The 14,498-nt window shown below is 43.1% G+C and overlaps 1 protein-coding gene across 11 annotated transcripts in view; it reads left to right on the top strand.

The window, feature by feature from the left end:
• Positions 1 to 14,498, top strand: part of KCNMA1 (potassium calcium-activated channel subfamily M alpha 1) — a 772,527-nt gene that overhangs the window by 650,787 nt on the left and 107,242 nt on the right. For 10 of the 11 annotated variants that reach the window (XM_044942339.2, XM_025285153.3, XM_025285152.3 and 7 more), the window contains one exon: positions 13,478 to 13,571. In XM_044942339.2, the coding sequence (XP_044798274.2) occupies positions 13,478 to 13,571 (94 nt within the window). Of the gene's footprint in view, positions 1 to 8,780; positions 8,868 to 13,477; positions 13,572 to 14,498 lie in introns of all 11 variants that reach the window. The other variant, XM_025285145.3, reaches the window with a different exon arrangement.

The raw sequence follows: 14,498 nt of genomic DNA, 5'->3' as shown, positions 1-14,498 counted from the left end.
GTATTGAAATCAAAGGAAAAATACCTTCCAGAGGATTCAGATTATTACTGTATTATCCAAATCCCGCCATTTGGATTTCAAAGCCTGTACACTTTCTGTGTTCCTATGTCCCCCAAATGTGCCTTTAAATAAATCTTCCTACTCCAGCCAAACTGCTTTTCCTTTAGTCCCTAAACTTAATGACCCCCCATTTCCTTGTCTTTGCTCCAGCTCACCTCCCCACCCAGCATGCCCTTCCCACCCCTGGTTTATTCAGCATCACAGCTTGAGTGCCAGGCCCTGTGTTTGGTTCTGGGGATACACAGGTGAATGAGACTGACATCTCTCGCCATCCAACTCTTGTTTCCAGTCTTATTTTCCCTGACCTCTCAGACCTTTTCACCCTTTCTCTCTAGGGGGCATCATTTAGCCCTCACTTGATATTATCATGCAACCTTGTTATTTCATACAACTTGTGAATTTTACCCAATTATAGATAACTCTAATGCAGTTGGCTTGTTACTCCAACTAGACTTGTGGATCTATTTTATTGTACATCTTGAAAAAGATTTTGGAAAAAAAGAAATGCCTAACCTCTGATTCCTCAGGATTTGTGTTGAATTGCTTTGGTGTTCTGTAGAGTTCTCCAGTTTCTTCTATTGAAAGGAGGAGTTGAGAACCATTTCCCTTGGACCAGAAATCCTGCTTTTCCTAGTCTTTAGTGCTTTGGGTTGAGTCTTTGGGTAGGAAGTTGTGGGTAATTATTTGTGGTTGTAGGGTTATGAGGCCTTCAGTCCATGGCTGGCTCCTGTGATATCTGGCAAGTAACAGAAGAGAAGATTAAGCCCAGAACCGTTACAAAGCAGAGCTGAAAAACTCCTATGCTTAATTAATGCCAGTCCTCAGAAGGGGAAGGGTCTTGCCAAGGCTACACAGTAAGTCTAAGCTTGGACCTAGCTAGACCTGGGCTCCTCACCACTTGGCTGTGCTTTTTCCCTCTGCAATGATACCTCCTTGGTAACTAGGAGTTATTTCTTAGAAACTTTACTAGGGGCTCAGCACTATAAGAGATTCAGAGATTTGTAGATTGCATTATGAAACTTACATGTCTAATTGGGGAGAAGGCATGGAAAATGGGAAACAAATAATAATGCAAAAAAAAAAGAGATATCAAAGGGATGTGAGATGAGAAGTGCCAAGGGACTTTAAAGAAATGAAGGATTCTGCCTTGTTAGAGTCATCTGGGAAGGCTCCCTTGAAGCAAGCTAACCTGTTTCTTGAAGGGTGGTTAGAGTAGGGAGGTGAAAGGAAGGAACAGATGAGGAGTCGCCACCCCTCTACCTCATCATCCCCCTGGCCCTCCTATCATCTCCCAGGCACATGCCCCAATCCCATGACCTCCCACGAGAAATCCAAGGAAAAGCCCCTCACAATCAGGCAACATGAATTTCCTGTAATTTAGAGGGAACAGTGGGGCTTCTCCATGTTTCCATCTGACTTTCATTTGTTGTTGCTCTGAATGGTTCCAGCCTTCTTCAATTGAGGCCCTTTTAAACGTTTTCTGGCTTTTCTTGTTTTTATGACACTTGGCATAGCCTAATTATTTTGACCCGAGCAGTTCACTGGGGCCATATGAAATATGGGACAAAGGTGACTGTCGACAGGAGTAGAGAATGGGGGTGGAGTGGTGAATCTCACCCCATTCTAGTAGCTGGATACCAGCTCAGTTGCCTTGGGCAGAGGAGAGTTTGTGAACCCATTTGAGTAGGAAAAAATCAAAATAAAGCAGATTGGCCTTGTGATGGTGAAGAGCTCTAATTACTTTGACTTCTCAAAGCCAAGATAATAATGATGGGTAACATTTATCAAGAGCCTGCCAGGAACTCTTCTTAGCACTTTTCAAGCTATTCCCTTTTCTTCATTTTTTTCAATCTATCCTCACCACCACCCTGTGAGGAAAGATTATTCCCAGCTTATAGGTGAGAAAAATGAATTTAGGTAATTTACCAGATACTCAAGTTCAGACCGAACAGAGTGGTTTCAAGTCCTGTGTGCTTAACCATTCTCCTCACTGCAGCTCAGTAGTAGTTGATGTATGTAGAGGGATCTTCCACCCCAATGCTCCTTGTCTCAGGAATAGCACGCTTTAGTGCCACTGGAATCAGAGCCAGAGATGCTGACACGGGGTACCTGCCATGTGACTGGGGGTCCAGGAGGCAGCATGGGGGTATTTGAGGAGCTGGTGAGCTCATGTCCTGTGAGACAGTTACCTTCCTAGGATGGGAGCCCAGTCTTTTGCAAGGTTTTTAAACAGTTAAAATCCATATTTTTTTGGATAATCTTTAAAGATTATCCTACATGTAAAATCTGATGGAGCAGCCAGATGGTGCTATGCAGAGCACACCAAGACAGTATTTGTCTCAGCATATGGTCACTGGTTATCTTGCTTAAGCCCACAGCATCTCCAGATCTTGGTGTTCTCATCTGTTCTGTGTGGATCTTGTGACATTGGGGGAGTTGTGTAAGATGAGACCTCTAATGAAGATCAGAGTTAGGGCTTGAACAGGTCACCTGACTCCACAAACCCATGTCTTCATGCTGTTCTCACTAACAGACTTCTGACAGCAAATGATCTGGAGGAGAAGTCCACAGACCTGGGTGCTCCTGGGTTGGTATTATTAGTGTAGCCTTGAGCCCAGGGAGGGTCAGGCCTGCTCATGCCTAAACCCGGTCCAGCCCTGCGCCTGCATTCCGCTTGCTCTGTGTTGACCAGAAATGTCCTGCCGTGCGCTCCCATTTTCAAATGTGGCAGGGGCTGTGTCTGAAGATAAATTATGGTAGAATACGGATGATGATTTTATAGTTTGAGAACATCTTTAGAAGGTGACTATGCCCTTAGGAAATATACTAAATGCTGTGTCTAGTGTAAAGTCACAATCCAGACTGGTCCTTACCTCCCAAGGTTAAAAGCATACAGTATTTCTAAAGTGTTCTGGCAGGGCATTCTTCATCAGGCCATGCAGTGCGCCTGGGTTACACTAAAAACCGATGCATTTTACCTTCATCTGAGTTTCAGAGAGAATATCAGTGCAATCATGTGGAATACATGTTAGAATGCTAGGGGGCTCTTGACAAGACTGGCTCAGTGGCAGATATGGTGTTTATGGATGAACCAATAATAATAATGATATTAGTAATAATAATGGTCCTTATCTGTATAGCGTCTTATGGTTTAGAAAATAATTTAACATACACACAATTAGATCCTAGGCTGATCTTCAAATAGAATCATTGGGGCAAGCATTAATTCTGAAGACATAAATACCAAAGTGAAAATGGAAATGAAAATCTGATTGACATCTTCTGCCAGTCTTGTTTACTAGAAGCCGTTTAGCGGGAGGAAAAACAAAAAGAGAAAGAAGGTATCCACTGAGTCAACACACGTAAGCAAATAAAAACTTCTACCTCAAAGAGGTAGAGTAAATACACATTGTGTTCAGCAGGAGAATTTGATGTGAGGTGTGAAATTAAGTCCGGGAGACCTGACCCTTTGCTTATCTTCTGATTCTCACCCTAGGCTGGTGGTATATCTCAGATTCCAGAGGCAGCATGATCTTTCCTCCACTCCTTTGGGTGTCTGACAATCTGTAAATCCACAAGGAAGCCTTTCTTGCAAGGATTTTCCTGAACAGTCTTATACAGACAGCATGAAGTGATCAAAAGAAGGAGTCATATTTTACATTTGCCTTGTCCAGTTCTGAACAAGGGAGCATGTATACACACAGGCAGGGCAAATTAAGATAACTTCTCTGTAACCACAGGCAGAGCCCAGTGCCTAGAACACTCTTGAGAAATGGCCAGGCAGGGCTGTGGCCAGAGTGGGAAGAATGAGACACTTGCTTGAGGCACCAAATCTAAGGAGTCACCAAAAACCTTAGTCATCAAGATACATAACGTATGCTCAGTCACTTCAGTCGTGTCCAACTCTTTATGACCCTATGGACTTGTAGCCTGCCCAGTTCCTCAGTCAATGGGATTCTCCAGGCAAGAATACCGGAATGGGTCGCCATGCCCTTCTCCAGGGGGTCTTCCTGACCCAAGGAATTGAACCCACATCTTCTTCATTGCAGGTGATTACTGATTGAGCCACCAGGGAAGGCCCAAGATAAATAATAGGTTCATGCAGTATTTTAAAGCATCAAAATGCAAAAAAAGCATGATGAATAAAATGTTAGAATCTCAAATAAAGGCAGGACAAATAGTGATTTTAGCATTGGCATTTAAGTACTGAATTTCATAAGTCAGTAGGGGTTAGAATAACGAACCCAGCACAACAGGCAGCTCTGCCATCTATGTGAGCACTTGAATTGTTCCAGGAACAGTGTCCAGCACCTTCCAGGCATTTTCTCTTGATACATTTCAGAGAGACCAGATTGCCCTACAGTAAATCCAAATCTATTTGATAATAAACCATATTAGAGAGTTCCTTCACAGACTCCATAAATTCCATTACGGTTCATTTTGTCTTTGTTAAACATTTGAGTTGAAAATTACAATCCCTTTATTCACAATGATCATTTCAGACACACAGCTCAAAAGGAACAGCATTAACTTTAACACTAGCATGCTTGAACCTATTCAGCACCATAGCTTCGTAGACTCCAACTGATGATTTTTATTAAGTATACTGCAGGAGGGGAAAAATCAAGAATAATTATAAATTCATATATACATCTCTTATGGGCATAAGGTGACTTGAATGGGATGAATGCAGAATTTATCTGTTTCCCCAAGAAAATCACAGAGATGTTCTGATTAAGCCCATAATCTAGTCAATGTGAAATTCTAGCCAAACGTATGGGGCACATTTTCTCTTCTGAAAGTACTTTTGATAAGAAATGCATTACAAACTCATCAGTTTGGCTTCCTGTTAACAAAAAGACAGCAGCCGTCTGGATCATTCTGGGTTCACAGTGAAACTGCCACACCATGTACCCTGCAAGTAAAGCTGTGCAAGTTTGACAAGGGGCAGATGAATCCGGGAGTTATTGTGCAGGGGTTTAAATCTATGCGGCAGCTGACGGTTGAAATAATCATCTATATATCGCTCTGAGCTAGCTGGGGAAAGGTTGACGCTGTATATTTTCAACATATCTAGTCTAATGGTTAATCTGTTGTCTTGGATGGGCTCTTGCCGGGTGGACTTGGAGCACACACTGACAGGTCCGAGGAATTGCTCATGGTGGATGAGGTTGGCCTTGATTCTCAAAGTGCACGGTGGAGGGCTCTAACTTAGCTCACACGGGAAAATGAGAAACTCCCCTGACTGGTCTCCCCCAAGGCAGAAGAGCCTGCCGGACAAATAGCAGATTTGGTGGGAAGGACATTTGAGGCTCTAAACTATTAATACTTCCATCCCTCCCGACTTCCCTCCTGACTTGACTTCCCCTCCCGACTTTTCCACATCTGTGCACTGGAAGTGAGTTCCGTATGTGTTGCTTTCATTGTCTGGCTATCTTGGCAGATTGGAAAGAGCATTGTCCTTTTTGAAAACTGCAAAGCTAGGAAAATGTGAGAAGATAGGAGCAGGAATCAGCAAACCTTTGCTATCAAGGGTAAATGTGTTACACTTTGCGGGCCACACAGTCTCAATTGCAGTTATTTATCTCTGTGTAGTAGAGTGCAAACAGCCAGAGATGCTAGGTAAACAAATGCCCGTGGCCATGTAATGATAAGACATTAGTTAGAGCTACTGAAGTTTCCATTTCATATCATTTCAATGTGTTATGAAATATTATTCGCCTTAGATTTCCCCTCAACCACTTAAAAATGTAAAAATTATTTTTAGCTTATAAGCTCTACACAAATATGTTCCACAGTATAGTTTGCTGATTCCAGAACTTGAGAAATATAAAAAGAAAGACGGCAGCTGTTGGTGCCAGGAACTTGGCAGATTTCATCCTTATTCTGAAGCTTGTCCCCACAAAACATGTATTACATGTGTCACGGTTGCAGAAAGAAGTGAGACACATTTTTTGACCTCAAAGCTTTATTGGTGTTGGGAGTAGCAAGCAGGGAGAGAAGGAGAGGAAAGTTGAGAAGAGGCTGTTTTGGTTGAACTCCTATACATTTTCTTTCTGTTTAATTCAAAGTAAAAGTTTTCTTCTACTGTCTTCCCAACTCCAAACTCCATAGTGAAAATTCAAAGACATTCTTGCAGTTCTCACTTCCGTTGTGTATTTGCTTTTAAACTTTCCTTGTTTTCTCTGTCTTCATCTCTAAGAAGCTTATACATTGTAATCTTTTTTTGAGATTCTTCTTTGCCCTTGAGGTGATGGAGACAGTTCTTCCAAGAAAAAAAGAAAAGAAAAGTACCGAAGGCAACTGGATTGCCAAGAGAAATTTTCTACCGAATACTGAGCAGGGCAAGAGCACCGGGCAAGTTGTAATGACAGGTCAGATTGTTAGTAAAGATATTTGAGCTGAGATTCTAGATACAGGGGACTGGGGAATGTTGGACTCTAACCAGGATGCATATAGAACAGGAGGCTATGGTTTGAGATGGGGTGCGTCGGTACAGAAGGTACATCTACACCACCAGATTTGATTCTTGAGGATCTGTTAGGCCACAGTATTTCTATAGAGAACATTACAAACCAGGTCATGTGGATTCTGTTAATATATTTATATAGTATTTCTTCTCTTTCCCATGCAGGAGCTGAATTCTTTCATTACTCTGTGTTGATGGCCTCAAACTTACACAATTCAGGTTTCCTAGGCAGTGAATAGAGCCAGAAATATACCCTGTGATTAACTTCTACATAACCCATTGTTCCTTAAAGTTTCCCTCCCATTCTCCTATTAGCTCCACAAAAGGCAGAAATGAAAAAGCTCCAACAAGCCTCCCCTTCTCTGCCCCCTCAGTCTCCCATGGGGTGCTACTCCCCATGCCTGGACTCAGGCAGCCTAGGGACTCTTTCCACCCTCATTTTACATGGTAACAGGTCATTGTTGTTTCCAGCCTCCATCCTCTAGGTTTTCCAAATAAATGTATTTACTATTTCTCAGCTAGAAGTTGTAAAATGATCCTGCCTGATACTGTACATGGTAAAGTGATTATTCAGTTGTAGAGAGTTATGTATATCGTGTTGGTGATATTATTAGTGTTCACATTGCTTTGGGTAGGGAATATCCTTCATCTTTTAATGAGCTCTGTATTAATATTCACCATGATGTTTCCAAACAAATCAGCTTTTGGGGGGATTGATTTTATCAATAATACTGCAAAAGCTTCACCAAACTTCTTGGTGAAATATGGTGCAGTGGTAAAGAAGCAGCCTGCCAAGCAAGAGATGTGGGTTTGATCCCTGGGTTGGGAAGATCCCTTGGAGAAGGAAATGGCAATCCACTCCAGTATTCTTGTCTGGGAAACCTCATGGACAGAGGAGCCTGGTGGGCTGCAGTCCATGGGGTCACAAAGAGCCAGATGCTACAGAGCGCACACAGATACACACACACACACTAGGTTGTCAGACCAGAAACTCTTACTTCCGGGATATCACCCACTTTAATTTCCCCATGTTCTTGAGCTGCCTACTGACCTTGTAGGCATAGAACTTGGCTCAGATGCCTGTCTTACTTTATCATAGCTGCTCAGCCCATTGATGGGCACATAGCATTCCCACCACAAGATTCATCCTGAAACAATCGTTAAGTGCTCCTTTATAGCAGTTATATGACCAAACTTACAGGATGGGTTATTTATCTGGCATTTGTTGTTCTTGTTCTTATTTTGCCTTCATTGCTTATGGGAACATACATACCCTCACCCGTTTGGTTTGAGTGATAGACAGCCAGGGTTCTGGTGGTCTATAATTGTAAGACAGGAAACGTCCCTTTGTTAAACAGGTGCCATTGTGTGCTGCAAGCCAGGGATTTCTCTTTCCTGGCTACACTGTAAGACCTTGGAGTTTGCTAGCCCAGATTTCCTAGTGAAAGTCTGAGGCAGTCATCCTATAGAGAGGTTGAGTCAGCCTGGGAGTTTTGTCTATCATGAATCAGTTTGTTGAAAAATGACTGTATTACTACAACTTACTTGATTTTTCTTGGGAGGAAGGGAAGTTTGATAAACCCAGGAAACAGGAAGCACACTTGTTCAATCTCTAGTCCCACAATTTTATAAGTTGCCATTTTTAGTAAAACAGCATTCACATCCTGAAAGTCTGAAAACACACACCCGATTCTGATATCACTCACCATACAAGGAGATGCGACACATCACTCTTTCTTAGGAGTGGCAGACCCCTGGCATTTAATGCAAGTTAAGCAGCGGTATCACAACCAAGGGAGCTAACCAAGCCAGTGGTTTGAGATGAAAATGATAGTTTCACATTGAGGGTTGATGACTTGGACTCTAATGATTATTCAGGAGGATGCATTTTAGCAGGGTTTAGAAGATAATGAGTTTGGTCTTTCTGCAAAATTGAATTGTCTGTGTCTGTGTATATATCATGGGGGGAGAAAGGAACTCTGTATATTTGGGGAAATGATGACACAAGCAAGATTGTCTGCTGACACATTATCCCATCTGACATCGATAACAATAATGCGGCGAAAAGAATTCCAAGAAGTCATCAGGGGGAAAAGAGGAAAAACCCTGCAATTTAGCTGTGAGGGAAGAAACTTCCATTTTAATTTAAAACTATAATTTTGTTCACTGTGAAAACTGGTTTGGAGCTTTTCCAATGAAAAATTTCACAAAGGATTAATTTCCGTTTTCTTTTCTTGTTATTGTTTGGCAGTCAAGGTTGGAGCTAGATCACGCTATCCCAAAGACCCATTTGAGTTCAAGAACACAGCTCACAATTCTCAGCTTGTGACCGAGCCAGGTGAAGGAGCTCTGGAATCCATCCCAATTTTTAATAACTGCACCCCTTAATGTTCTACCTTAACATGCTGAGCTCAGGGGGAGAAGGAAGATGTGCTACTGTGGATTTCAGCATGCATCTAGCTTGTTGGGCAGCAAAATACCAAAGAGAAAACCCATACAAAATGATAAATAATCATTAAAACTACCCTCCCCCAAAACTCGCAGCTTGCACAGGACTCCAGTCGGAAGCCCTGTTAGTTCGATGCCTCTGCGTTCAAACCACTTTGCATGCCTCTTATTCTGAGTGATTCCAGTGTGAATATGACATTACTAATGATCTGCTAAGTGTGTGCAGATGTGGGTTTCGCCAGATGTGGTGATTAATAACGTAATGGAGATAGCCAGTTGACTCATGTTTATGGGTTGTTTGCCTTTTATTACATTTCCGAGTTTATTTGCTTTGAACTATTTTTTAACTGCAGCCAACAAACTCACCTTTAAGTCTCGGAGGGCATCATCCCCCTAAACCCTGTTGAGGAAACAGGGACAAAGGAATGTGCCCCAGGCTGGAGCTGAGAATTGGGTCCACTACAGGTCAGCTCTGGACTACGTAGGCAAGCTGAAATTGTTGCCCATTTTACTCAAAGTGCCCGTGAAGAGGCATTGATGAACCTTTACACAGTGTTGGCGAGTTGGCTAGGCCAATAAAGAAAGGGATTTCTCTTTTTTTAAAAAATGCAGTAAAGTATATGATCATCTTGAAGGGAGCCCGGAGTTCTGGCCAGTGTTTCTGGAAGACGTTGCCTTGCTTTTGCTAAAAAAAAGTGCCGATGAAAAGTTGAGTAAAATGTTGTTACAGATGTTCGGCTCTGCATTAAGGCTGTTGGAATTACCACCACATCTTAAATCAATTCCCAGAACATTGTCTGGAGGTTATGTCATTGAAATAATGAATCCTCTTTAGTCAAGGATAAGCAAACATGTTAAAACATCATTGTAACTTTAAATTAAACTCCAGCGCAAACCAAGGGATCTGAAGGCTCATTAGATTTTCCTGACATTTTTCTAGCACTGAGTCTTCCCAAACTGTAAAACTGTTAGATTCAGTGCCTATTAGACAAGCGAGCACTGGGAAGTTACAACAGCACATTAAGTGTTATACTTAGGGATGTGCAAAAACAAGCCCTTGAATTTTATGAGTACTCAGAGACTGGATGGAGTTCAGCTCCTATAAAAATTCCACATTGGATTCCTGAACTTGTTTGTGTTTTAAAGAAGCTGGTAAGTCAGGTTCCTCTAAAAGATCTTATCTTCCTACTGCTTCCGCAGCAGGAGGACCTTAGTGGAAATGCCGGAGACAGAGGTGTATTATAATTAGCCAGAAACCAGGCTAACTGTGAACCTGGACGTGTGTGTTGGCATGAGGTAGTAGCCCATTCCTTTAATACTTGTCTTTCACCAAAGTAAGTCTCCCTTTTTAATTCAATTTTTATTCCTCTCATGTAGTCACAGAAGCCGTGAAATGAAAATTATATTTTATAGCCTAACTAAAAGTTTTCCTCAATCTGCTTTCCTTAAATATGCAGAAATTGATGGAATCCATATAAAAGGATAATAATTAAATATGGTTTATATCCTACTTAGGAGGCAGAAGTGATCACGGCTCCTCTAGTGGGATCTAAGCCACGTGTAATGGTCTCCATTACACAGCGTTCGTATATTTAAGCTGGAGACATTTCCCTGCACCCCCCCACCCCCACCCACCCTGCCCCATCTCTTCAGGGAACAGATCTGCATTTCCAGTACACGAGGAAACCTTTGAACATGCATTTCATTTAAGAGAACAAATCCCAGTTTAAATGCAGTATGATTATGATGGATGAGCTTTCTGAGTTGTGATGAAAATAAATCGTTTACTTGCATAGTAGGTGCCTGACTTTAGCACCAGAACTAGGTGTTTCCCTGGAGCTGGCGAACAGGTATTAACTTCCAAGTCTTCCCTCTGAAGATCACTGCAGGTAAACAGATAGCGACCAGGTGCCAGATTAATGGGCACTTAACAAGAGAGGGTTATGTATCATTAGCCCAGTGTAAATGAGGAAAGTAAAGTTAAGCAAAAGAATCCAGCAGAAATGCCAGAGACTGTGACTTCCTACAAACACAGGCTTATTGTATAATTGGACAAAACCGTGGCAACATCTGGTGGACTTGACTAAAGCTAGGCTAGGGTAGGTAAAAAACCTTTATGGACATTTCATCCTAACTATAAGAAGGCTTGTGTGATAAGAAGAAAAGAATTTCCACCTCCTACTAGATCAACTCACATGCTACTCAACTAATCTAGGTCATCTTGAACAAAATACAACCCTTGCAAGTGGCCCATATTAAAAGATGACTTTGTATTACATGGGTAGTCAGTGCAAGACTTTCTACCCCATCCCAAGGTGGGCAAAGTGCAAAAGTACACTTACACCCGTACATATTCTCTCTGTCTCTCAATCTTACTCCCTTTCTACTCCATCATTGCCTGGGATGCCTGGCCCCTCTCCTAGGAAAGGAAGATAAATGCAGGTCAAGAACAGAGCGACTGCTTGCTTGCTGAGAGATGCATATCACCTCTAAGTGATTTTTTTCAATACCATTTATGTGGCTTCTATTTATTTCCTTTAATCTTTTAAGTGCTGTTTAGTCTCTGTGATTTGCTTGTGGGTACTCATTTCTGATAAGATGCGTTATCCTTCCAGCCACATAGTTGCTTCCTGGAGACCTAAGTGACTGATAGGGTCACAGCCTGAGCCTGGGCCTCTGGCAGGCAGATGGGGTGGGGTGGGGGAGGGGAGCCTGTGCAGGGGGAGCAGCAGGTGATAGAGTGTAAGGGCTAAGGGCATTTGCAGGTCATTTATCTGCCTTTATTTCTTCTGGTCACACTCTCACTTCCAACTACATTCTTGTTCCATTTCCTTGTGTCAGCCAAAAGTTAGACAACCCCAGACTAAGAGTAGAATAAAGGAGTGTACCAAGATGATACTTGGAAGCAGGGTAGTTGGATTATCATGGTCTTTCCTGGTGGACTCAGACTGTAAAGAATCTGCCTGCAGTGCTGGAAACCTGGGTTCGATCCCTGGATTGGGAAGATCTTCCTGGAGAAGGGAATGGCTACCCACTCCAGTATTCTTGCTGGGGAAATCCCATAGACAGAGAAGCCTGGCGGGCTATAGTCCATGGGGTTGCAAAGAGTCAGACACGACTGAGTGACTAACACTAACACTGGATTATTATAAACTCTTTGAGGCTATATATCATAACATTAAATGTATTTAGTGTTTTCAGGGAAGTACCATATCATGCACGTTCTGATATGGGTCTTCCTGGATAATATCAAGCAGCTGAGATGGCATCTCCTCCCCAACTTAAGCCTTGTACACCTTTAACACCTATCAAGCTTCTTTTGATGTTGTCCCTGCTAATATTTCTCCTCTTAGCTTTAAGGTAACTGCATGTCATTTTGAGTTTCAGGGATGCTTCCTCCCAGTCTGTGTTGCAGTCAACAATAAGAATCCAAGGATCCTGCTTTTCCCTCTTGACATTACAGCTTTAGCCTGAATCGTGGGGGTGGGGAGAGGAAGACTAGGATTTTGCTGCTGGTGCCCTTGGGTGACAGGCTGGGTATGCATCTGCTAATTATCAAGCAGCTCTCTTAAAAAAGAGGCACGATGCAGGCTACTACATCTCCAGAGCTTATTAGTGGGTGTCTTTGGGCAAAAGCAGTAGAGTATGCTGTGTTGTTTGTGAGCAGAGCTTCATATTGCTTAGCAATCTATGTGGTTTAAACATTTGGAAAACAACCTGTGGTTTCCAATAGTCTCTGCTGCCCTGCTCTCCTGCCCACCACCCCTCTCCCTGCAATCCCCCGCATCATCAGAGATATCATTCAATGGCAACCTCCTCCTTCGTTTGGGTGCTTGCAGCCCCTTTCTCCCATCTTAATGAATTGAGAAAGGACCCCACATGCACAGCCCCACAGGCCCTCTCTCCTGGGAGGTGGAGGGACAAGAGCTGCATTGGGCTGGGATTCTTGAGCCAGAACCCACCAATGTTCCCAGTCCTGATGGATTGAAACATTGGCTGTTAAGGCCTCCAATCCTTGCCTCTCCAAGGCTCTTTTCCTCTGGCGTGCAGGAATTAGGAACCGGTTTTGTTGGTTCATTTGCAGAAGCAGCCAGCTGGCAGCTCTCATGCTGCTGCTGCAAAGACAACTCTGTTTCTGATTTTTGGTCATCCAGCAAGGCAAAGGAACCAAAATGAATTCTAAGCAGAATGATGGCGTCTTCCCATATATACATCCATATTTTTGCAATTTCTGTTCTTTCTATTGGCAGGGTGTTTATAAACTGTTTTAGTCTTTGAGAGTGCATGTTCAAATGCTGGAGTGTTGAGAGGTGATGCTCTCACCTCCTCTAAGCCGGGCTCTTTGACTAACGCCTTGGTTTTTGTCATTGGGTCCTAAGACACGGCCACGAATTCCTAGTGAGTGACTGAGCCGTAAGTGTGTGTCCTTTGATATCTTGCCTGTATTTCACAGTCTGTCCTCAAACTGTTCATAATCTCATGAGCTGCCTGTATTTCCAGTTGAAGATGAGCAGCCGTCGACACTGTCACCCAAAAAAAAGCAGCGCAACGGAGGCATGCGGAACTCACCCAGCTCGTCGCCCAAGTTGATGAGGTAAGGATGGATGGGGGCCCGGGCTGTGCAGCGGGTCCCCTGGCGGCGGGTCCCCTTCTCACTCCATCTCCTCTCATCGCCCCCCCACCCAACCCTCCAGGGCCCAGCGGCTCCCCTCCCTAGTAAGCTCGCAGGGGAGGAGGGGACGAGATCGTTAGATGGCTTCTTAAAGGCTGGAGTATTTATTCTGTCAGCTTGTCAGCAGTTAATGATAGAGCTGAAAAAATTCTGTCATGAAAAACAGTTTGAAAAGCTGTTTGAAAAATACATAGGCTTTAAAGTCTGAGCTGTCACCCTGTCCTGTCTATGTGTAGTTCCTAAACAGCAGTGGCACTAATGACAGCCGCAGCCAATCAGAGGGACGCGTGTGGTTAGTTTGCCTCCGGCAAGTCTCTTTCTGCTGGAGTCCCTCCGAGGACTGTTTTCTGTACTTAAGGCCATATGTGAGATGTATCATCACAATCAAAAATGAACCTGAAGATTACCTTCTCTTTATCCTGTCGATTGAAATCAAATTTCTGTTAATTGATTTTGACTGATAAAAAAGTCTAATAATCTGTGGACTTGCCAAAGCAAAGTTCAAAAGTAATCCACTTCTGCTCAGGCTAAAAGCAATATTAATTATGGAATAGAGCTTATGTGCACTCTTGCTCTCTTTCTCTCCTTCCCTCCCTCCTTCTGCCCCTCTCTCTGCTCCTCCCTTGCTCCCTTCCTTCTTTCCTTTCTTCCCTTCTCTCAATCTTGACTGCAGCTTCCTCTAGGAAAAGGCAAGTGAAGCCAATTTTCAGTAGACTTCTGTTGGTTCCTCTTCTTGCCCTCTTCATCTTTCCTCTCCCTTTTTTTGTCTCCGATTCGTCTGCCAATCCTAGTGCTTATTTCCCCATCATCCTCACTCTCCAGCACCTCAGTGAAACAGGGATGATTTCA

This window comes from Bubalus bubalis, chromosome 4 (genome assembly GCF_019923935.1).
Source record: "Bubalus bubalis isolate 160015118507 breed Murrah chromosome 4, NDDB_SH_1, whole genome shotgun sequence".
NCBI classification, from domain to species: domain Eukaryota; kingdom Metazoa; phylum Chordata; class Mammalia; order Artiodactyla; family Bovidae; genus Bubalus; species Bubalus bubalis.
The sequence above is the reverse complement of the archived record's forward strand: the minus strand, read 5'-3'. Positions and strand labels throughout refer to the sequence as shown.